Consider the following 23,963-nt stretch of genomic DNA (forward strand, 5'->3'; position numbering starts at 1 on the left):
TGGGAAGATCCCACATGCCGTGGAGCAAGTAGGCCCGTGCACCCCAACTACTGAGCCTGCGCGTCTGGAGCCTGTGCTCCGCAACAAGAAAGGCCGCGATAGTGAGAGGCCCCGCGCACCGCGATGAAGAGTGGCCCCCCCTTGCCGCAACTAGAGAAAGCCCTCGCACAGAAACGAAGACCCAACACAGCCAAAAATAAATAAATAAGTAAATAAAGGAGTTCCCTTAAAAAAAAAAAAAAAAAAAAAAAAAAAAGATATATAAATGCAATGTAAATAATGGCAACCACTTTTAAACAAATAATTATCTCTCTTGTTCTTTTTCAGATTTCTATTTCATTTTATGATTAAAAATTTTGCTATGCACTAAATGGGTGCAGTTAGGCTTAAAGTCTAATTTTGGAAATCTAGCCCCTTTGAAACTATTGGTTTCTTTTACATTTCCAGTTAACGTCTATAAATCCATCTGATGCTAAAACATCTGATGTGAAGAAATTGTAAATCTAAACCCTTTCTTCTGCTCTATAAACAAAAAGTCTAAAATTTATGACGAGGCAAATGGAACACTTTCATCAGTTAATTGTTCTCATCAAAAAGCAAGTAGGGGGACTTCCCTACTTCCCTGGTGGCTCAGTGGTTAAGAATCCGCCTGCCAATGCAGGGGACACGGAATCGATCCCTGGTCTGGGAAGATCCCACATGCTGCAGAGCAACTAAACCCGTGTGCCACAACTACTGAAGCCCGCATACTCTAGGGCCCGCGAGCCACAACTACCGAGCCCACGTGCCACAACTACTGAAGCCTGCGTGCCTAGAACCCATGCTCCGCAACACGAGAAGTCACCGCAATGAGAAGCCCGCGAACCATAATGAAGAGTAGCCCCCGCTCGCCACAACTAGAGAAAGCCTGCACACAGCAACAAAGACCCAAAGCAGCCAAAAAAAAAAGCAAGTAGGAAAACCCAGCTTTAATTGATTCCTCAGAGAATTTTTTTTCCAGATTATAAATTCTTACATTTTCCATTTCGTTGTTTCAGGAGATACACAAATGAAATGCAGGATATTGGAAAATAAAATGCTAAGAAGTAGGATGATACGAAAATATCCCTACTTTGCCTGTATGGAACTCTATCAGGGGAATAAAACCAGAAGTGAATGAGGGATTTTTTCACCCTGGCAAAAGTATAGGCTTCATTTGGCCTGGAGAGAGCCACTGTGCAAGACACCTTGTGACAGTACCTGGAGGGATGTCAGTGGGGCTCCCAGATAGGAACATTGTACAGGACCTCCACCCAGAGTGACCATCTGGGGCTCGGGGGGGGGGGAAATGCCCATTGACAAGGCCTCTCCTGGCCGCAGGGTCTTCTGTGCAGGCTCCTGGATTGTGACCATTTAGTCATCCACACGTCAGCATTTTCTGTCTTTAGAAGCAATCATTACATTTACCATTGGCGAGTGTGATCTGTGTATTCATGGAACAGCTTGATTCAACTGTAGTAGATTTAAAAATGCAGTCCTGGGGGTCTACTCTGTTGTAATTCCCTTAATTTTCTATCTGAATACTTACAAGCTTTATGATTCTGCTATTATGTACTTATGGTCATAAGAATTCAATTTTAAACAAAATATTCTTTAGTATCCCTTTTCATACGTATTTTCATCCCATATGTAAAGTTTGGGATAAAAAAGTACAATCAGTTGAAGGGTAGAACATTTAAAAAACCACTAATTTACCTTGTTCTTCAAATTTTTTAAGGTTTAGAAAAGTTAATAGTATTTTAAAGCATTTTAAGAATTATTATAAATCCTCTCTCAGCATATCTGTCTCTACTGGGGTGAGATCATGTTCCTCTATTGTGAGCACACAGTAGGAGCTCAATAAATGCTTGTTTTGAGAATACATGACTATAAACAGATACTTATGTTCCTCTTTCACCATAATAGGTAATATCTATGAGTAGTGTTATCTCTGACAGTGGCATTAATATAACAAAACTAAGTTTAGGATAAGAATTGATTTTAAGTCATACTATAAGAATGGGAAATTTAAAAGTGGAAATTTAAAGTCTAGGGTCTGCCCATGAATTTCCAAATATAAGATGCTTGACCAGGAAAATAGAAATGAATATTTTGAGTCAACTCCAGATAAAGGAAATTATCAATACAAAGCCGTGTAAATTTAAATTAACATAAAGGAAACATAATCACTTGTAAAAACAACCGTATACATTAAGAGAAATGATACTGTCTTTGAACTTGCATTCTCAATCTGTCTGTGCAAAATTGCTTGTAGTGTCTCCAAACAGGCATCTGTGGTCAGATGCGTCGAAAACATTCCATGAAATGGTATATATCAGAGCAACAGGGCCTGCTGTTTCCTTTAACTAGATGGAGTCTGGCCAGCTCATGGCTGTGCTTTGGAAGGACTGGTCTGGATGTGTGAAACCTGCAAGACAGGCAGCAGCAGCTGGAAGGCATCCTGTATGTATGTGGTGCTATTGCAGCCCTGTGAAGGGAGAAAATGGTGGTTGGAGGGTTATTGTCAGAGTTCCAGCTTGACAACTCCTCCCACTTGATAATGTTCCTTCTCCTCATACCCCACACTATTTTAGAATATTTTTCTTTTAATGTTGGTGCTTAAAGCAGATGTAAACACATTTCTTTGGATGTTTCTATTCTGCCTCTGACTGCCTGGGTTTCCTCTTAGCTGTGTCCTCCAGAACCTGCCTCTGTGGTTCCTTGTCTCTTCTTGTCAACTCCATCCCCCTCTGTGGCTGTGTCTTAAACAATAACATTTGTTGTCACCACATTGTTATTCTTGTACCTTGGTAGTTTCCCTTAACGATAAGACCCAATTCCTAAACGCATTGCTATAAATACATAGGTAGCCCTCCCTGACTTTTGTAATTTCCAAATTTTGCATTTGACAGGTACTTCAGACAGCAAGAAACTACTGTACATGCATTGCCCATGTTCAAACTCAACTTGTCAACACCTTGCGGCTTCAGTGGGGTGCCCTGGGGCTACAGATGTGCCAGTTCCTTAGAGCTGGTCCCTAATAGAAGGTTTTCCCCCACTAACCCCAGGTGGAACACAGTGCCTCTGAGTCAAGAATGAGGCCTCCTGGGCTTCTTTTCTTCGATTTTACATCGTTACTTCTGGCAAAGCCACAGCTGTACGGGGCAGCTGCATGTCCATGTTACAATGTCCTGGTGGGTGGGCAGGCCACGGAGTGAGTGGTCACAGAGGGTCTTGCCTCTGGTCACTGAACGGGCAGATGCTAAACATTCTACTTGTCATTTTTGCCAGTCTGGAGCTTCCACCCAGCTAAACTCAAGGTTATGTAAATGGAGGGAAGTGCCCATTTTTATGAAAATCACCACTGAGCAAGAATCCCTCATTGCAGCCAATTATCACAGTGTTAAATCTGGTGCCAAACTTGGCAGCAGAAATGTGCTTCTGTCGGGGGAAACAGCGACAGAAATAACATGCGACCTTAGCGTTTCTCTTTATAATCAGAATTCTTGAAAATGAGGTATTGCTGCTTCACCCGAGGGTTTACAGCTGGTTTAACTGCACAAGTGTACTCAAAAAAGACTTTAGACGATAAAATTTAGAATTGCAGTAACACTTGCTGCCTGGGAAAAATACACACACAAAAAAATGTAGCTCTAACATTTGCTTTGATTCAGAAGCACTTTCTCTCCAGGAGGCCACTTACCTCTAACAATACACTATTGATCATGGGGTTAAGGACCTCAGCCTTCTTGTTGCTCTGTGGAATCAAAAGGATGAAATTGACAGATTAGGTGCTCGTACTCCAAGGCTTGTCCCAGAAAATGTAAGACGCTGGCTTTGTTGAGGAATCTCTTAGAGAAGAAGGGGAGAAGTGGAATGCTTACTACAGACAAGGCTTCATATTTGGTGCTTCCCCTACATGATCATTTAATTTCGACAGAAATCTTAGGAGGTAGGTAGGTACCATGATTACCCCGATTTAAAGATGAGAAAATAGGAGACGTCCCTGGTGGTCCAGTGGTTAAGACTTTGCCTGCCAGTGCAAGGGGCGCGTGTTCAATCCCTGGTTGGGGAGCTAAGATCCCACATGCCTTGCGGCCAAGGAACCAAAACATAAAACAGAAGCAATATTGTAACAAATTCAATAAAGACTTTAAAAATGGTCCACATCAAAAAAAAATCTTAATAAAAAAATTTAAAAAAATAAAGATGAGAAAATAGGAATCAGGAAGGTTGAGTAACTTGCTTAAGGTCATGTAGCTAGAAATTTACACTCAGACCCTTTAAACTATTTAAAGCTCGTAGCAGGTCTGGGATTAGGGGGAGATGAGTGAGGCTGAGTTGTACAGGGTCGGATTCAGTCTTTATTTAAAATTTTGATATTTTGTTCATCATGATTTTTTGGTGTTAATTTTGATTTTTAAAATACTGCATTAAAATATCTATCTAGATGACTGAGGTTGTTTCTTTGTCTCTTTTTGTGGGGGAGGAGTCCCCTTAAATTTGGTAGACATGTTAAGTACCTTTACTTGCTTACCCTAGTTCCAGCCCTGGTCTGTAGTCTTTTTTCTTTTAAATGCAAACACGGGTACTTGGCTATAGGGTGTGTCTTCAAGGTTGGCAGTAAAGTTAAAACACTCTTAAATATAACTTGCCAACAGGTCAGCATACCCCAGTTTGCAAAACATGGAAAGCGCAGAATACAGAACCTGATATTAAGTAGGTGTTCAAAAAGTGGGAGTTAGTGTTCATGTCGCCGTTATTATTATGTCCAGTCTTCTCTATCTAAAATGTTCAATCCACTCTTAGACAATAAATAATTACAGGGACTAGAAAGAAGAGGGCAGTCTTAATAGGCTGCTTTCCCTCACTGTACTTGAAAGATCTTATGGCAAACAAAAGTATATAAATGAACTATTTCTTCCCAGAGCAGCCCACTTTCACTGACATTACTCTACCAAGGGCTAAGTAATGTCTTACTGGGGAAACCAGAATGGAGTCTTGGGAAAAAACTCTTTAAAAATCCAGTCATTTTAGTAAGTAACCAGAAAATCCATTATGGTTTGCTCTCATGTTTATTTGATTATCAATAAGCTTCTAAAATATAACCAAAATGAGGGCAATAAAATGGCACTGGTTTTCAGAATCAATGAGATGTGCAAGCAATTTAAATAGAGTCTGGAGAGCAATATACACGCATTAGCTTCAAGTTATGAATAACGGCTCTTTTAGAGAACAGAAACAATGACCTGATGTGAATGATTCATCACAGCACAAGATGAGAGGTACTGTTGTCGTGAGATGGTATTTCAGTAAACTCCATTTAGATTTGGCTTTTTCTTTCTCCAAACGATAATCTGTGTGTTCCTGATTTTGTTCATACAAACATTTGGACACGTGTGTGTGTGCGTGTATTTTATGTGTGCGTATTGATTCAAGTACACACTTATCTGCTAGAGCTTTGCTACTCAAAATGTAGGATATGAATTCGGAGCACTGTTGCCACTTGGGAGTTTGTTAGAAATGCAGAATCTCAGTCCTCATCCTAGACCCACTGAATCAAAATCTGCATTTCATAAGCTCTCTAGGTTATTTGCTTGCACATTAAGGTTTGAGAAGCACTGTGCTGGAATACAATACATTAAAGGGAATGGAAAGCAATACCATGAATCTTACCCACTAATGTAAATTAATTAATGTTTAACATGAATCATATAAAACATATAACACACATAGACACAGACATATACATCCTCATCACTAGGCAACCGTAGAGAACCAAACAGTTAGCTATCTGTCTGCTGTGTCTGATGGGCAGCCAACTGGGAGTTGAGTTAACTGGGTGAATCGTTCACCTTTCTGAGACTCAGTTTCTCAGGTAGTAAACTGGAAAGAGTGAGAAGAGGGTACAGTAGAGCCTTGGGAAGCTGAGTCGCCAAGGTCATTCCATCCTGATTAAGAGCTCACACCTCTCTGTAAATCTAGCAGTTACACCAAAGTCCATGGGCATCAGTTAACTTAGAGGATGCCAATCACATAAATGTATTTTATCAAGCCTATCCTATCAATGAGCTTCTACCCTCCCCCTTCACTCTGCCTGTTTACAGTGAAGCTCTATTGCTGAAGGCCTGAAATTAGACAAATATAAAAGCTGGTGTTTTACAAAATAGGGGAAGCAAACCATATTCTTTGACAGCAGAATGAATAGTTGGTATGTAACTCATCCTCTATCAACTAAGCCACTTACAGAAGTCTGAGAGGCGCACAACTCCTGATAGCCCAGTCCACAATCATTTTTGCTTTTTTTGAGAACTGCTCTTTGCCTGGGGTGGGGGTGGGAAGACGTGTACCCCAGCAGCAAAGTAGGTCTACATGATACGACCCTGTCCTCATCACTACTGGAGACACCAAGATGCATATCTGAGCCTTTCAAACCTTCTCACCCAGGATCCTGGAATTTGAATGGAGAGAACTAGGAACTGCTGTAATTGAGTCACAGTAATAGCAACACTTTAGAGAGAAGGTACATGAGCTCCAGTGATGGGTCCCCCATGGCTGCTCATATACCTCCACTACCTTTAATAAACTCCCGTTTCTGTCTAAATTATTTAGTGGTTGTTTCTGTTACTTTGTGTTAGGAAGAGATATGTTGAAGTCCACCTCTAGCATATCAGACTGTGACCTTATTTGGAGATAGGGTGTTGCAGATTCAATTAGATAAGATGAGGTTGTACTGGTCATACCTTAATCCAATATGACCACTGTCCTTATAAGAAGAGGGAAATGTGGACACAGACACACACAGAGGGAGGATGATGTGAAGATAGAGAAAGAAATTGGGGTTACACTGCTGCAAGCTAAAGAATGCCTGGGAAGCTGGAAGAGGCAGAGAAGGGTCCTTCCCTAGAGGCTTCAGAAGAAGCATGGCTCTGCCAATACCCTACTTTCAGACTTCTAGCCTCCAGAATGGTGAGACGATACATTTCTGTTGTTGAAGTCACCCAGTGTGTGGTACTGGTCAAGGCAGCCCTAGGAAACTAATACATTTGTAACCCAAACACCCTAGCTAAAACAGGAAGTGAAACTTGCTGTTTCTCATGTAAAGAATCATCTGCCTTTGCATCCAGGGCCGTAAAAGGAAAAGTAGAAAGGTTGAAAAGGAATAATTGCCACTATCTTCTCCAATCCCATTAGGCTGAGTTACATAACATGACTGATTTCTAAAGAAAATAACCAGAAGCCATAGCTCCACATGAATGCCGAACCTTTCAAAATTGTTGCCTTGAGAATAGAAACACTTCTACAGATTGATTGGTAAAATTTTTTTCTTTTGGTCAAAGTTGAAGTGTAACAATAAAGCACAGACATTTTTGTCTTGTGTGGCTTATAAAATAGGCTTTCAGGGCAACAGTGAATGTGAATATTAAAAATGAGTTATTTTACTAGAGATTGTGGAATTATATATCACAGATGTTAAATAATAGAAGGAACCTTAGTGAACAAATAAAGGAAATGAGGCCCAGAGAGGTTTGAAAATCCACCCAATACCTTGTATGTCTGATATGGTCGCATCAGGGCTAGAACTCAGTCAGATGAGAGCCTTAAGCTGCCTATAGCTAGAGAAGATGCTCAGGCCTCATTTTAGCAAATGTCCCGGCAGAGCTTCTGCTTTGTGGAGCTTTCAAAGAAGGTACTATGTCCTCCACTTCATATCACAGCCCCTTGTAGGCCTCCCCCTCAAAAAGGTGAAAAAAGAATCAGTATCATAATCTTACCCCAACAGTGGTTAAAGAATTTGTAAACTTCTCTGATAAGGAGGCCACTTCCTTGCACATTGCAGTAGTTAATCTGAAAGAAGAAAAAAAGAGATTTGGGGATTTTTAATAAAGAAAAATAATTGTACCATTAATACATTTATTGATATTAATACAGTATTCCCTTTAAAAGAAGGGCACTCAAGTTTGAAGATGCTCTGTAGAAATGTTTTCCTCAGTATTCTTCCATGATTAACAATCACAGAACTAATCTAATTCTCACCCTACCTCTTTTCCGAAGCAAAAGCGTATGCAGGAAAATACCAGGCTTGAGCTCCACAAGGGGTATAAAACTCTTGCCAAGGGACTTTTCTCCAGCATTGCTCATTTGAAAATAATAATGAACATTCACTGAGGTACTATGTTAAATACTTTTATATGCATAATCACATTTAATCTGCATAATGACCTTATTAGGGTCCATTATTATTCCCATTTTATAGATGATGAAATTCAAACTCAGATGTCTCTTCATATCTTGATTATGTTTTTATGAGATGCCTCAAAATAAAGATCCTGTAGAATATGTTTTTTAAGACTTACATCAAAACTTTACCCCAATGTTTATTCCAGCCATTCCATGCCTAGGACTTTACCCCAAGAAAATAATGCGAGATAGATATAAATATTTAACAAAGCAATGTTTGTCATAACATTATAGATGATGACAAAAACTGAAAACAATCTACCTAACAATGGTGCATTTTGCCTGATTTTTTTTAACAATAAGTATATATGACTTTTATGAAGTGATTAAAATGCTATTAGCAAAGCAATAACTCCACGTTAAGAATCTTACATGTTAAAAGATCTAGTGATGTCAGTAGAGGCAAGTTTTGTTCTGATAAATAGGGGTTCTGTCTAAGCTATGTATTCAGGTTTGTTGAGCTATATCCATCTATCCCTCCTTCCACTCATCTATCCATCCAACTACTCATCCATCCACCCACCCATCCAAAACTTATCTGCAGAAAGGGTCAGGAGTAAGGCCAAGAGATAGCAAAGAGCAGTTCTGCCTATGTTCTCGGATAGGTGGGTGGAAAGGCACTTATTGTACAGACATATATGAGGCCTTATTACATTTTGCTTGGAGCAGCTTGGTAAGGTTGGGACAATCAGGGGCTGAGAGTCAGACAGGAGCTAAGGGTAAGGTTCTGCTTTCCATACTCAGAAACTTCTGACTTCAGCCCTCCTCTTTCAAATCAGCATGCAAATATAAAACAGTACTCAGATGTTTTCCTCAACACTTGAAACTTTTCCTATTTTGCCGTTTCCTCTTCCTTCTTTACATTGAGACAAGTACATATTCTTTGTAGGCATTTTAAGGGCATGATTGTGCAGTGCTTATAATATCTTCAATTTTCACATGTTTAGATATGAAAATCTACACTAGATCACAAATCTGTACAAGTGAGGAAAAATGCCATCAGAGACACTAATAATGACTTTTTGGAAGGTCCTTCCACCAAAAATTTGCTCCCCAACCTACAATGCCAAATGTAGTAATAAGTGAAGACTAGTTAGCTAGCAAGTGAGTGAATGTGTTGAGGTGTGTGTGTGTGTGTGTGTACCCATATATTTTTAGGAGGCTCTTATTTTGGTTCCTGTGTCTATATAATAATGAGAGGGCATTTGGACCTGTGCTGATTTTCTATACCACAGCTTACACTCATACGCATAAAAGTTAATGGCTTATTCTTCAGCTCCATAATCAACTATTTTAATGAACGCTCCATACCAGCTATTTTCATGTGTATAACATTATATATATACACGCATTTTTATTTCACTAAACTAATAATAGTAGCTTATTGAAGAATAAACATATGATAGCAAATATGCATGCAAAAGCAATCCACAGTGAACTGGCTTACGTTAGTGACCATCATTGCCAGAATTCAGAATATGCAGAGCTGGTATAAGTCCCTCGGAACAGTGGGGGTGTGTTTGCATATTTCTGTGAAACTAGTTGAGAAGGTCCATTAAGGTGTCTTTTATCTGTGTGGCATGTTGAAAATGTAATTATATTCAAAGGTCTGTACTTTCAAGATTCTGATCTATTAAAACAAACACTTAGCTCTGAATGATTTACGGTGTCTTCCCTTAAATCTCTTCATAAATAATTCCTGGAATGTCTAGCTAATTATTACCGTTCTCGCTAACTTGGTTCATTTCTTAAGAGAGTCCTTATTTCTTAAGATGACCATAGAAAAATGGAATTAGTTGACATGAAATCTGAATCTTTAGTAGCTGAGGGTGTACGCGAGTGTGTGTGTGTGCATTTGAATGGCACGTATACATAAAATTGGAAAAATAAGAATTAAAAGTAACATTTACTTTATCAGAACTTTTGCTTGGTCCTGAGCTGGCTTTTCCTCTTCTTGTCCATGAAGAATTAATTCTGCTACTTTATGAAGCTGCTCAATACAGCGAGCTGTTACTTCTGCCAGGCTTTCGATGGACTGCATGTATACCTCCTGAAAGCAAAAAGTACAAGTCAGAAAATTATTCATTGAGCAGATGCTTTCTAAAAAAATCCTGTGACATTAAAACAATTATATAATTCCTGGAAAAAATTCCCCCAAAACAAATATGACCTGAAAAAATTTACCCAAAGATTAATGGGTGTACCTAAGACTTTTCTAAGTGGAAATGCTACCATAAAACAGAAGTGTCGGGCTTCCCTGGTGGCGCAGTGGTTGAGAATCTGCCTGCTAATGCAGGGGACACGGGTTCCAGCCCTGGTCTGGGAAGATCCCACATGCCGTGGAGCAACTAGGCCTGTGAGCCACAACTACTGAGCCTGCGCGTCTGGAGCCTGTGCTCCGCAACAAGAGAAGACGCGACAGTGAGAGGCCCGCGCACCGCGATGAAGAGTGGCCCCCGCTCGCCGCAACTAGAGAAAGCCCTCTCACAGAAACGAAGACCCAACACAGCCAAAAATAAATAAACAAATAAATTAATTAATAAAAAAAAAAAACTAAAAAAAAACCCCAAAAAAAATAAAAACAGAAGTGTCACCAGGTCCCAGGGGCATAACAAGCCTTCTTCACAGCTGGGTCCCCAGTTCTCAGAGTAGTGCTGGGCACACAACACACAGGTACTCGTGAAAGCGTGTGGAAGGGAGGCTGAATTGAACAGACCTCAGTGGGCATTTTTCTTTAGAGCGATCTAATTTGAAACTTTCTTTCTCTAAAATTAAAATTCAACGTAAAATGAAGTTATTACGAACTCATTTTTGAACATAGGCAGATTATAAATTATGCACATATAAATTTATTAAACTGCAGAATAAAAACTGTGGCAATGAAATTCTTTTTTGGAAAACGGTTCAATTACCTCATTAGTTATGGGGCATAAGGACATATTATGGTTACAGATTTGCATATAAGATGGAATTTTACCCTAAAGATAAATCAACTATATTCTTAAAGATCTTTTTTCCTTTAAATTATAACTGTAACGCTATGGAGGAAAGCTACTATATCTATGCTAAATCACAAAATGTCCTGGTATAGAGAAATTTTAGTGTTTATTACATTAATACTCGTATTTCTATAGTGTGGAATAGGGTATAAATGAAAATGAAATGGCTTTGCCTCACTTAAAATTAGGCTGCTAATAAAATGAACATCATGTTACTGCTCTTTAGGCGGACGATCTGTAATGTGTTTACCTCGACTGTCTTAGTTTTCCTTTCTTCCTTCTTGTCTTCTTTAGGGTTTTCAGGTTCCTCTTCCTTTTCTTCCTTCTTTGTTTTGTCCTCTGACTCTTCGGCCACATCTACTGGCACCATGGTTTGATCCTCTTCCACCCAGTCATGAGCTTTTTTCATGGCCTGCAAAGGCCCCCAACCAAAGCAATACGTTTATTGTACAAATATGGAGACACAAAAGCCAATCCCACGACTTGGATCAAACCCTAAACAGTCAAGGGTGCTTCTCTGTACGTTTAAAGAGTGATGGGGCAATTCCTCAACTTCCTTAAAAACACCTTGTTGTTGCTTCCTGGTAAAAAATACAGTAAGAAAAAGGGACAGAATAGAAAGAATGTATGGAGAGAAAACTGCAGGGCCAGAGGAATTTTTGGAAAGCATTCTAAAATGATATTCAGGGCTTCCCTGGTGGTGCAGTGGTTAAGAATCTGCCTGCCAATGCAGGGGACACGGGTTCCAGCCCTGGTCCGGGAAGATCCCACATGCCGCAGAGCAACTAAGCCCGCGCGCCACAACTACTGAGCCTGCACTCTAGAGCCCGTGAGCCACAACTACTGAAGCCCATGTGCCACAACTACTGAAGGCTGCACGCCTAGAGCCTGTGCTCCGCAACAAGAGAAGCCACCGCAATGAGAAGCCCTCGCACCGCAGCAAAGAGTAGCCCCCGCTCACAGCAACTAGAGAAACCCTGTGCACAGCAACAGAAGACCCAATGTGGCCAAAAAATAAATAAATAAATAAATAAAATCTATAAAAAAAAATAAAATGATACTCAGATAGGAATAAAAATGACTGTCACTTTGGAAAAGCCACAGTATATTTTTCACTTTTTGTGACCAACTGTAAAATTTCATATATATATTTATATATATGAAATTTAGCCAGGGTCATTGCTAAAGCAAATTTCCTCATCTGCTATGTCTCATGAAGCCCTTAATATTTCATGAACCTAATAATGTATCACACCAGAAGATGAAGGATGGCTCTGCTCCTCTCCAGCCATGCCAGAACCTCTCAGGGCGGGGTCGGGGGGTGGGAACAAGAGAAGAACTGTGATGAGTTTCACTTCACATGAGTGCAGTTTGAGCAACTTGTGGCCTTAAAAGTTTTTGAACAAGCAGAAACCACCTTCCCTATCTGTTAATCCCTGAATTTTGAAAGGGCAGACTCACCAGCTTTTATATTATAGTTTAAGCTGTTTGCTTAAGTTGCATCTGAGCTTATGCGAAACTTACTTCTCATTTGAAAGCTTGCACGTCAAAGTTTAACGTGTCATGGTGTTGATGGCAAGTTAATGGGGAGAGGATTAGGGGAGACAAAACCTAACAAACCATGCTTGGTGTGTCCTCTTTTAGGGACAAAGGTTTACCTATGTAAGTAAGCCAGTGAGACCTCGGAGGCACCACACACACTCTCTGAGCTGCGGCAGGTGCTGTGTGGAGATGAATGAGGCAATTTCCCTGCTGTGTTCAAGTCACTGACCTGCCAGAATCAGTGACCTCTACCAGAGATAAAGAAATTGCTCATCTCTCCACCTCACTGCCTCAGTCTGCCCTTTCCTCACCCACCTTGATGAGTGAGGACCTGTGTCAGCCACTGATCGCTAAAGAGAAGAAAGAGAGGGGGTGGTGGTGGGATGAACTGGGAGACTGGGATTGACGTGTATACACTGATGTGTATAAAATGGAGGACTAATAAGAACCTGCTGTATAAAAAAATAAATTAAATAAAATTCAAAAATTCAAAAAAAAAAAAGAGAAGAAAGAGAGAGAGAATGGGAAAAATGACAGTTTTAAGTAATTAATGATCAGTGACCTCATTAAGAAATGCCATAGCAAGACCTTGTAGGAACTTGCAAAACATCCAGTGTTAACTCTCAGAGGAACCCAGACAGTGAAAGCTCAGAGGGTCTTAGGCACGACGAAGCACCAGCTTTCCAGTGGGAGGGGTTGTGTGAGTGGCCTGGCTCTGGCAGATGTGCTTTCTCTGCCTAATGCTGGCATGTCACTTTCGAGGGGAGGGGAGATGGAATTTGAAAAAGCCCTTTGGTGATTCTGCACCTTCTCTCCTTCTCTAGGCTGAGGATAACCACTGATCTGATATAAGACCCTATTTTAAGGAGAAACGACTTGTTCAAGGTCACAAGGTAATTGCCAGTGAAACTGCAACTAAAACGCAGGTCTCACGACACAGCCTAGCACGTTCTCCGCTGTCACATTTCATGACGTTGCCTCCTCGAATCTTAATTACTGACCTGGGACTCCCCTCCCGCCACGTGCCATTGGGACTTGGGGTTTTTCTATTTCAGGTGGATTTCTGGATTTTACAACCGAGACCTTTAAAAAAAAAAAAAAAAAACAACGAGCAAAAACCGAGATTCATATGGTGCTGACCTTATTGAGTTTGTCAGGCGTGGCCGCAACATGCAATTCAAAGAGAAGCTCTGTAAGCATGCTAGCAAATTCTTCTCCCTTTTCTTCTATCCCTGGAAATAGAAAATGACAGAAGTAAGAAGCATGATTTATTCTTCATCCTTCAGAATGTGGCAGCTCCCCCAACCTTACAGCCCGCAGTCAGAGTATAAGTGGGGGCAGCAGCAGCCCGCCCTCCAGCCGCCGGGCAAAGACAAGCTGTGCCCGTGTATGAGCACAGAGGCGAGGCAGCAGGCTGCAGCTGGGAGAGGGGCTGGTGGAGCCTTGCTGCTCACAGCTCTAGCTGGGGCACCCCTGGGCTGGCCCGAAGGGCACATGAGGGCAGGGAGGGACCTACTGGTCTTGTTCACAGCTATAGGTGGTCAGTAGCTGTTTGCTGAGTGACTGAATGAACAAATGAATGACCCTTCTCAGGCTTGAGAGCCCTGGGACAACACTGTGTTTATGACTTACGGTACTGTTATGCTTAGCACTGCAACCCTTAATGACACTCAGGGTACCCTTTTAGGTCCACAGAGCCATAATGCTGAGCAAGCAGAATTAGTCTCCATGGGTCATCTACTTATATCTTAATACTTATAACAACATTATATCTCTGGAGAAATTTCCCACGGTTTCCTAGGACACCTGCCTGGTCCTACAATACTTCGTAATGATATGTCTTCCCTTCAGATTGGAAGCTACCTAAGGATACAGACAATATTTGTTTTGCTCATTCCTGAATCCAGAGCATCTAACACAGTGCCTGGAACATAACAGGTGCTAAAATGAATATTTACTGAATAAATAATTTACTAATATATTATACCATAGATACTAATATATTGATTATCTATAATATGTTATATATATATCATGAAATAAAAATAACTTAATATTATTGGTGGGCAATAAAGAGGAGAGATCTTTAAAAGTTACAATTTTATATCTCTCATTTGTATCTACAAGTTGAGGCCATTTTCAAAGTTTCTTATAAGTGCTAAAGAATTGATTTCACAATGGATTGTATCACCAGTTTGGGGCGGTGGTGGAGGGATAAAAGCATCATTCATCTGGCCTTATTACATGATCTCAGAAACCCTCTGAGAAGAAAATACCGTGGCCTGTGTTAGTGGGTGAAGGCAGTAGCTTCAGAGAGGACTAAGCTATGTGAGAAATACTGTATCTAACACTTGTCTGCTTGTGCTTATTTCTGTTTTAGAGACAAAATGGTTAATCAGCAGCTTGTGAAGACAGCCAGGATAACTGGTAGGTCTTTGTTCAAAGAATTTGGCCTCATCAGTTTATCATCACCTAGAATTTATATATTCTCATTGGGGAGCAGGTCAATAAACAAACTAGAGAAGTAAAACATATATGTCAGGTGAGAAGCTTTATGGAGAAGTATAAATCAAGGAAGAGGAATAGGGACAGCTCGGGGTTAGGAATTTCAAATGGAGAGGAGCTGAGAAAATGGCTTTTGAGTAATAACCCAGAGGAGGAGAGGGATGAGCCACACAGATCAGGGGAAGAGCCTTCCAGGCAGAGGCACTGCCAGGGTCAAGTCCAGGAGGGAGTGTGCCTGGCTTGCTCAGGGACAGCAAGGAGGACAGGGTGACCGCCACAGGGGGAGGGAGGCATGTGCCTTGCGGTAGAGGGAGAGATGGCTGTCTTTGTTCACAGTGAAGCTGACACAAGCAAATCATAAAACCCATAAAGCAAGTGCTCAGACGGAGCAGTCTTCTGCAACACTTGATCCAGTTCTCAGGGGTATTAAGAAACCTTTATGGAGGAGGTGATGCCTGAACAGAGCCTTCAAAAATGAGAAGGCTTTAGTCACATGTACAAAGGGAGAGCTGGAGGGCTACAGAGTCAGAGAGAGAATGAGAGAGAGAGAGAGAGAGAGAGAGAGAGGGAGAGGCCATCAAAAGCTGAGATTCTCTCTCTGCTGGGCAGAGATCTTGGTCTCATCCTCTCTAGGTAGGCAAAGTAAGAGGGGCCACTCCCATGGGGTCTGGTTTCCAAACTGCCTGGTCCTTCTCACCTGCGTGAGGCAGTGCTGCAGGGCAGAAAGAGCCCTGGCCTGAGGCTGAGGACGTGGAGGTTCTTCCCCAGCTCCTGCACTAGTGGCTCTGTGACCTGGGGCCAGTCACAGGCCTTCTTAGCCTCTATTTCCTCCTCTGTAAATATAGGATAATAAAACCCAACCATCTACTCTAGTGTTATTGTAAGGAGCAAATAATACAACAAATGTGTAAGTATTTCGTAAACACTAGAGTTTTATATAAACTATATTGTTAAGTGTTACAAAGATATAAACATAGGGAGATTAAAAATATTTGAGAGTAATCAACACTAAGTTAGGATACACGTACTCTCTGTAGCTCCAGCTTTTAAATGTGCGTTCGTTCTATAAGACAGAGAAATACACCAATAACTTGTAGCAGATATTTTAGGAAAATCATCACAGAGAAAAATGGATGTAAATAAAAAACAGATGTTAAAGAATGTTGCAACAAACAATACTTATTACTACAATTCTTGGTCTGTACGTGTGGCCGAGAAGATCTTCACCAAGTCAATAAAAAGAGAGAATATCTTTTAAAAATCTCTTCACAACAGTGGTAAACCAAATTAGAGACCCACGGCAGTGTGATAAAATTACACTCTGCTGGTAGGACAAACATGCAAATCATTAGCTAATGTTATTAAATGCAGAGGAGCCCAATATTAAATTTATCTAAAAATGACAGTTTATTACATTTTCTAAGAGTACCAAATAAATTATTTGGGTGTTAGGGGGCTTTTAGGAATGCAAGTGCTTAGAAGAAAAAATATGATGAGAATGCTGTGGTTTCTCCCAGAATTTTGCTCCTGGATTGTCTGCTCACCCTCACTAATGAGATTGCTCTCGACAGCTTTTAATTAATCCCTCACCTTTCTGGAGTTGTAACACTCCATCATATTGGATTGATTTAATGACAACCCTGCTGTTCTTCTCTCCCATTCTTCTTTAAGTGTTTAAATGACATTTAATTATTAAATTAAGTTAATTAAAATTAATTGTGTTTTGATAATCTGGAGCTGCCCTTTAGGAAAATGGACATATTATGGGAGGTAACAGGGTTCCATCACTTAAAGAGAGATTAATCTACCATTTCTTAAGCATGCTGTTCAGGACTTCAATTTTTTTTTTTTTTGGTCATATTCAAAAATCTCCATTTACTGAAGCTCTATATTAAGACTGGAACATAACACATGTAGTAACATTTTCTATTTAACAGTATCGAATCAAGTTTTCTCTCCAAGAAATTGCACTAGTTGGGGATGCCATACTTCATTAACTTACACTGGAAACAATATTTCTTTGACGTTAGGGAGAATTTGGGATCCTGTTTTTATCCGTTCTGAATGACACCCCCAATAAGGCAAAGGTCTACCTCAGGCATCATAAACTGAAGAAAAATAGCCTGCATCTTTTTGGTGATTGGTTACTCTGGAAAAGGGGCATCTACATTAGTTCATCTTGGGTTCAGAATACTAGCTGCATGACCTTTGACAGCTAGTGTCTTAGTTTCTTCATTATTAAAGCAAAGACAAGATTGTCATCCTTTGTGACTTTGTAGAAACACACAAATGCTCAAAAACATTGTTCTCCAACTGTCTCTTTGATATTGACCTTTTCCTATGCTTCAGTATAATTGATTCTTCTACTTTGATGCAGTGAGCATAAATCTCATTAAACTGAAGGCACATAAGGTCAGCATGTGGGGCTAAAGCGGGAGATAGTATTTAAAAGACAGTTTGCAAATGCTTAGAATAATTTTGCCCTGAGCATCTAGGCTGAAGCATTTGCGCTCTTGTGTTTGAGATTTGATTAAAGATATGTAACACGTCTGGGCACAAAATGCTTCCAGAGAGTGGATGATATGCATGTACATTATCACAAGTACAATTGTAAATAAAAGCTATAACTTATTGCATCTTTACTATTTTCCTGGAATTGTGTCAGCACTTTTAATAATAATAACAGCTAACACTTCGAGCAGTTCTGTGTGCCAGGCTCTGTAATATGTTTTTGCATATATTATCTAATTTGATCCTTACAATAGCCCTCAGGAATAGGTATCACTGTCTCCATTTTACAGGTAAGATACTGAATTTCAGAAAGGTTATATAACTTGTTCAAGGACAAATAGCAAGTAAGTAGTGAAAATGTTGCAAATAAGACCCTTCAGATGATCCCAGGAGAAGCCAGCCTTGCGTGTCCAAGGTTGCTTAAGTTTTCAGCGTAACGTACGTGAAACAACTGTCTAGTGCTTGGTGATGACATCAATCACTCTCCATGTACACAGCACATGCTTTACTATATTCTGCTCCCAAATGGACAACTTAATCATTAAGCACGTCCAACTTTGGGAACCTCTTTTCCTCTCTCAAGGAAGCCTTGCTTCTCACAAAATAGGTTCTAGTCTCCTTGGGGTCATGTCATCATCTGGCTGGAAGAGTATTGGGAGCGCGTACCTGGCTCACTTTAGTGATGGACTAAATCAATCAAACCTGACAAATCACGCCTTGATGCACCGTGTGCCTTCGTACTTTTGGGGTGAAGTGTAGGCCACTTACAAATACACCCTAACTCCTACACACAGAAATGAAAAGGAAGAAGAAAAATATGAAAAGAAATCCACTGAAAGACCTGCCCACCATCAACATCAACCACATTCAACAACTTCCACATGCAGGTAAAAAATCAGACACTGGAGCATAAACTCTAGTCATCAGGGCCCTGTTGAGTGCACTGTGCTCTTTGTTAACTTGACCGGATGCATTTGCTGTGTGCCTGTGACATGCCAGGGACACCAGAGAAATAAAGGTGCCTCACTCAGGAGTTCCCGCCCAAAGGACAGGAGGACCATAGGTCAATGTGACCAGCTCCTGTTAACGACAGCAGTTGCACAGAGAGTTTGGAAGTGGGCAGGAGGAGCACCTGAATTAAGCAGTTCTCCCTTGTTCAAAGGGCTGTGCTTATTAACAGCAGTTTCGTAAGGACGGTACCAATCGTTTGTCTTGCTATTTAACTGGTTATTTTCCTTTACCTTGCACTTCTTGATTCTCTTCATTCTCTAATTCTTTGGCTGCAAAGATGTCTTTAATGGAAATTAGGTCATTTTTTAAGACTTCCAACTTCTCTCCATCAAGTGATGCTAAAAATGACTGAACCTGAAAAAAAGAAATAGGTCAGCATAACTGTCATCTTTTCTTCTCATTAATGATGTTTACGTACAGCTGTGCCCAGTTCTCCCAGGTGATTCATGGTGTGGGAGGTAACACTGGGTTGAATGTTGGATTTAACTGCCTAGTAACTGTGCAACTTCGGGTAAGTTACATAAGCTCCTTGGGCCTCAGTTTTCTCATGTTTTTAATTGAATATATTTGACAGATAACATTGTGTAAATTTAAGGTGTATAACATGTTAATTTGATACATGTGTATATTGTAATATGATTGCCATTGTAGCGATATTTAGCACCTCTATCACATTACATAATTATACTTTCTTTTTAGTGGTTGAGACAATTAAAATTGTAGTCTCTTAGCAAGTTTGATGATTATAGTACAATACTGTTGTCCGTATGCCTCATACTACACATTAGATCTCTATGGCTTATTTACTACTTTTGCAAGTTTGTACCTCTAAGTAACATCTATCTTATCCTCCCCCCAATCCCCTGCTAACCACCATTTTACTGTTTTTTATGAGTTTGACTTTTTTGAGATTCCACATATAAGTGCTATCATGCTTATCTCACTTAGCATAAGGTGCTCAAGGTCCAACCATGTTGTCGCAAACGGCAGGATGTCCTCCTTTCTCATGGCTGAATAATATTCTATTGTGTATATGTCTCACACCTTTTTGAATCCATTCATCTGTTGATGGGTGTTTAGGATGTTTCCATATCTTGGCTATTGTGACTAACGCAATAAACATGGGAGTGCATGTATCTCTTCAAAATCCTGTTTTTGGCTTCCTCAAAAAATTAAAAATAGATCTACCATGTGATTCAGCAATTCCACTTCTGGGTATACACCCAAAGGAAGTTTTCTGTTTTAAACTGACAGCCACACTTCATTGTGATCCTTTGTGGGCTAAATGAAATAATGAATGTGAAAAACATTGCACAAGTGCAAACAGCAGATGCTAAGTAAATGTTGGTGGTAGCTCTTCTGTCATAGTGGCTGAAAACATACCTTGGGGTCAACCCTGGATTCAAATATCAGCTCTTCACTTATTAATTATGTGACTTTGGATAATTTACTTAACCTTTCTGTGACTCAGTTCTCTTATCTCTAAAATGAGAACTTATAGCATCTACCTTATAAGACTGTTCTGAAGGTTAAATGAAATGATGTACTCAGGAGTATTTATTGTGATGGTCAATAAATTATATATATAATGTAAACAAACATATATGTAAGACAGAAAACAAACTTATGGTTACCAAAGGGGAGAGGGAGGGAGGAGTATGGGATTAACAGTTACAAACTACTACCTGTAAAATAGATGAGTAGAAAGATTTACTATACAGCACAGGGAATTATACTTAATATCTTGTAATAAGCTATAATGGAATGTAATCTGAAAAAAATAACTGAGTCACTTTGCTGTACACCTGAAACTAACAAACTAACAAACAAACTTTAACAATATTGTAAAGCAACTATACTTCAATAAAAAATTGTATGTAAACAAATATATAAATAAATAGTTGTATGTATATTACAGACATACATACAAATACACTTGCTAGATGTTCTATTGTACTGGGGTTACAAAAGCGTACAAGATACATTTTTCTTCTCAGAGATCTTACAGTCTCAAAGAGGGAGGCCCATGTGAACAGGTAACAGCCACACCAGGTGTGAGTGTAGCGACAGTAGTGGGTTCCCAGCAAGGGGGCTGCAAGGCCCCTTGGGGAGGCGAGAGGGTGGGCAGGGATACTGCACAGAGGATGATGTTTAAACTGGTGTGCTCCCTGTTCACTGTCTTCAGAACCCCTCTTTTGAAACTGTCCTTCATAAACACTTAAAAATTATTTGTACAGATGGTCAGTCAACCTCTGTGACTCTGAAGACCATTTGAATTTCCAAAATGGTCACAGTGCATGGAGAACCATATAAAAAGTGGTGAAGTCTGACTATAAAGTAGTAAGGTTTTAAATTTTTCATTCTGCAGGTCAAACACTTGCTCTGGAGGGAGAGCCAGCAGAGAAGCTGCCATACTTTTTGGATTGTGTTTTAATATTGATTACGGTAGTAGACTTGCAGTCCAGATGAGTGAGAGAGTTAAAGAGGGCATCGCCGAGGCCAGACACCATTTCCCTAGAAGTTGCTAATGCACATCAGCAGGACGTAATGCAACTGGCACCAAGGCTCTGAGAGGAAGTTCAGGGGGAAGTCATCAACACAAAACCCATTAGGCGCCGGGTTCAGCAGGTGGAAGTAATGCTCCCTGCATGCTGCTGCCACCACTCCCTTCTGCCCTGACCTCTTCAGAGTCTTCAGCTCATACACTCATGTTTAGGGCTCACGGTCCTAGATATGCCCACATCATATCATTATGCTCCAGGTATATTTTCTAAACAGCACTTTTCTCAGAGTAAAGAAAAATGGGTAATTGAATAAATGTTAAAGTACAGCGCTTAGTGAAAATGTATACACATATATGGGGCCTCTTGGTTTCTCTGTGTCTTCTGAGGGTAGCCATCCTCCAGGAGTGAATGCATTGGGGTTTTATGCTTTTGGCATCTCCCAGGAAGGGTTATTTTTAGTGAAGTACTCTTTGGTCAGCATCTTTCTATTACAGCATCTCTTTTGCTTCCTCCTAGTTCATTCCATTTTGCTAGCACGATGTGCATTAAATCTTTACTTCAATCCGATAATAAATAATAAGTAATCATGCACTCCTCGATATTCATGGAATGCTGACTATATGCTTGGCACTGTGCTTAAGTGTTGTCAGGGACACAAGGGTAAACAGTCTGCCTTGTAAATCTTTTCCCTGAAAGGGGGTGTGGGGTGTCATTTTGAGGATTCTTGTTTACTGTTTTTGTTAAGTATTGAATATAATGGCAATAAAAATATTAGTTTTTCCTTAAGATTTATAGTACAGCACGTTGCCATGCCTGTTGCCATCCTAGAATCAACCTAGTAGGTAGTAATGATTCCTTATAATTCTGTACACCCTGTCTAAGTTTCAGCCAATGGAATGTTAGCAGACGAGATGTGTACCATTTCTGGGTTAAAGTTTTTAACAAATGGGAACGTCCCCTCTATATTCTCTCTCCCTATGCTGGTGGGATGAAGAAGACAACAAGGTCCTAGAGGACAGTGAAATCCAATACATTAGACTTGGTCATAGGGGAGTCCACAGGGCCAAAGGGATGTGCCCACCCAGAACCCACACTCCCACTTCTAGATCACTCTCCAGGTGACTGAAGGTTCCCTTTCATGATCTGTATGGACCTCTTCCCCAGGCTGTATTCCCTATGGTGGGACCATCCACTGGAGTGTGGTCCACAGTCTATATGGACCTCATCCCCAGGCTGTGCTCCTTATGGTGGGACCATCCACTGGAGTGTGCACTCCTAGGCCCAAGGGATGGACAAAGGTGGCCATTTGCAGGGGATGTGGCTGGTGCTTGAACTGGGGCATCCTCACTCGTGCCAATGAGGGTCCTTGAAGCAACAGACAGCTGGAGATAAAGGGAAGAGAGCAGGCAGGAGGGTGATATGAAAATTTGAGGAGTCTGAGAATTCTAAATGGGAACCTGGCCTTCCAGGCCATTATGAAAGTACGTTTGTCAAGGAAGGATGACAGAATATATTTTCTTTAAGAGTTTGTTTCCAGGACTTCCCTGGTGGCACAGTCGTTGGGAATCCTCCTGCCAAGGCCGGGGACATGGGTTTGAGCCCTGGTCCGGGAAGATCCCACATGCCGCGGAGCAACTAAGCCTGTGTGCCACAACTACTGAGCCTGCGCTCTAGAGCCCGCGAGCCACAACTACTGAGCCCACGGGCCACAACTACTGAAGCCCGTGCACCCAGAGCCCGTGCTCCACAACAAGAGAAGCCACCGCAATGAGAAGCCCGCGCACCACAACGAAGAGTAGCCCCGGCTCGCCGCCAACTAGAGAAAGCCCGCATGCAGCAACGAAGATTCAGTGCAGCCAAAAATAAATAAATTAATTTTAAAAAAAAGAGTTTGTTTCCAAAAGCTCTTTAACTTTTAAATATTTGGTATGTGCAGGGTTGCCAGATAAAATATAGGATGTCTGATTGAATTTGAATTCCAGATAAACAATGAATGTTTTCTTGGTATAAGTGTGTATCTCAAATATTGCATAGGACATATTTATACTAAGAAAGTATTCACTGTTTATCTAAAGTTAAAATTTTATTAGTCATCCTGTATTTTTATTTGCTAAATCTGACAACCCCAGTAGGGTCTCCATTTGTATTCTTGCCAGGAGCCTGTGAATATTAGGCTGGGACTAGTGGAGCCACAAGATGGACAGAGCCCGGCTTCTGGATCCCTAAATGCTGGAAAGCTGCCTGCTGACCAGACACTCATATCTTGGACTGTCACAGGAGTGAGAACTCTTACTGTTTTTGACCTATATATTTTTAGGACTATTTATTATAACACCCAGTAACTATTATTACTAAGCCAAGAAAAAGTTCTGCATTTCTCACTATGACAACTACGAAAATCTCCAGGCTGGGGAAAAAAAGCAGAGCTTGTGGGAGCAGTATGCCAACAGAGGGAAATGCCCCCCTCCAGGGACCAAACTGCCTTCCTGGCAACATCAGTCCTTTGGGGCTCTTATCTAGAGGCCTGGGGCTGTTTTACAGCTAGATCTGCATTGGAACCAGCCAGAGTGGACTGTCTCTCTACCACCGTGGTAGATTCAAGGCGCCATGCTCCCCTGTAATGTTTTCAATA

At 40.7% G+C, this 23,963-nt stretch overlaps 1 protein-coding gene across 2 annotated transcripts in view; it reads right to left on the minus strand.

Annotated features, from left to right (window-relative positions):
* Positions 1–953: 953 nt before the first annotated feature.
* Positions 954–23,963, minus strand: part of FAM114A1 (family with sequence similarity 114 member A1) — a 63,606-nt gene continuing 40,596 nt past the window's right edge. For both annotated transcript variants that reach the window (XM_068543099.1, XM_068543098.1), the window contains exons 8-14: positions 19,058–19,181; positions 13,941–14,032; positions 11,509–11,670; positions 10,170–10,309; positions 7,794–7,866; positions 3,722–3,775; positions 954–2,506 (exon numbers count right to left, since the gene is read on the minus strand). In XM_068543099.1, coding sequence (XP_068399200.1) covers positions 2,405–2,506; positions 3,722–3,775; positions 7,794–7,866; positions 10,170–10,309; positions 11,509–11,670; positions 13,941–14,032; positions 19,058–19,181 — 747 coding nt within the window. In that variant the 3' untranslated portion in view covers positions 954–2,404. The remainder of the gene's footprint in view (positions 2,507–3,721; positions 3,776–7,793; positions 7,867–10,169; positions 10,310–11,508; positions 11,671–13,940; positions 14,033–19,057; positions 19,182–23,963) is intronic.

Source organism: Eschrichtius robustus, chromosome 4 (assembly GCF_028021215.1).
Source record: "Eschrichtius robustus isolate mEscRob2 chromosome 4, mEscRob2.pri, whole genome shotgun sequence".
In the NCBI taxonomy this organism is placed as follows: Eukaryota; Metazoa; Chordata; class Mammalia; order Artiodactyla; family Eschrichtiidae; genus Eschrichtius; species Eschrichtius robustus.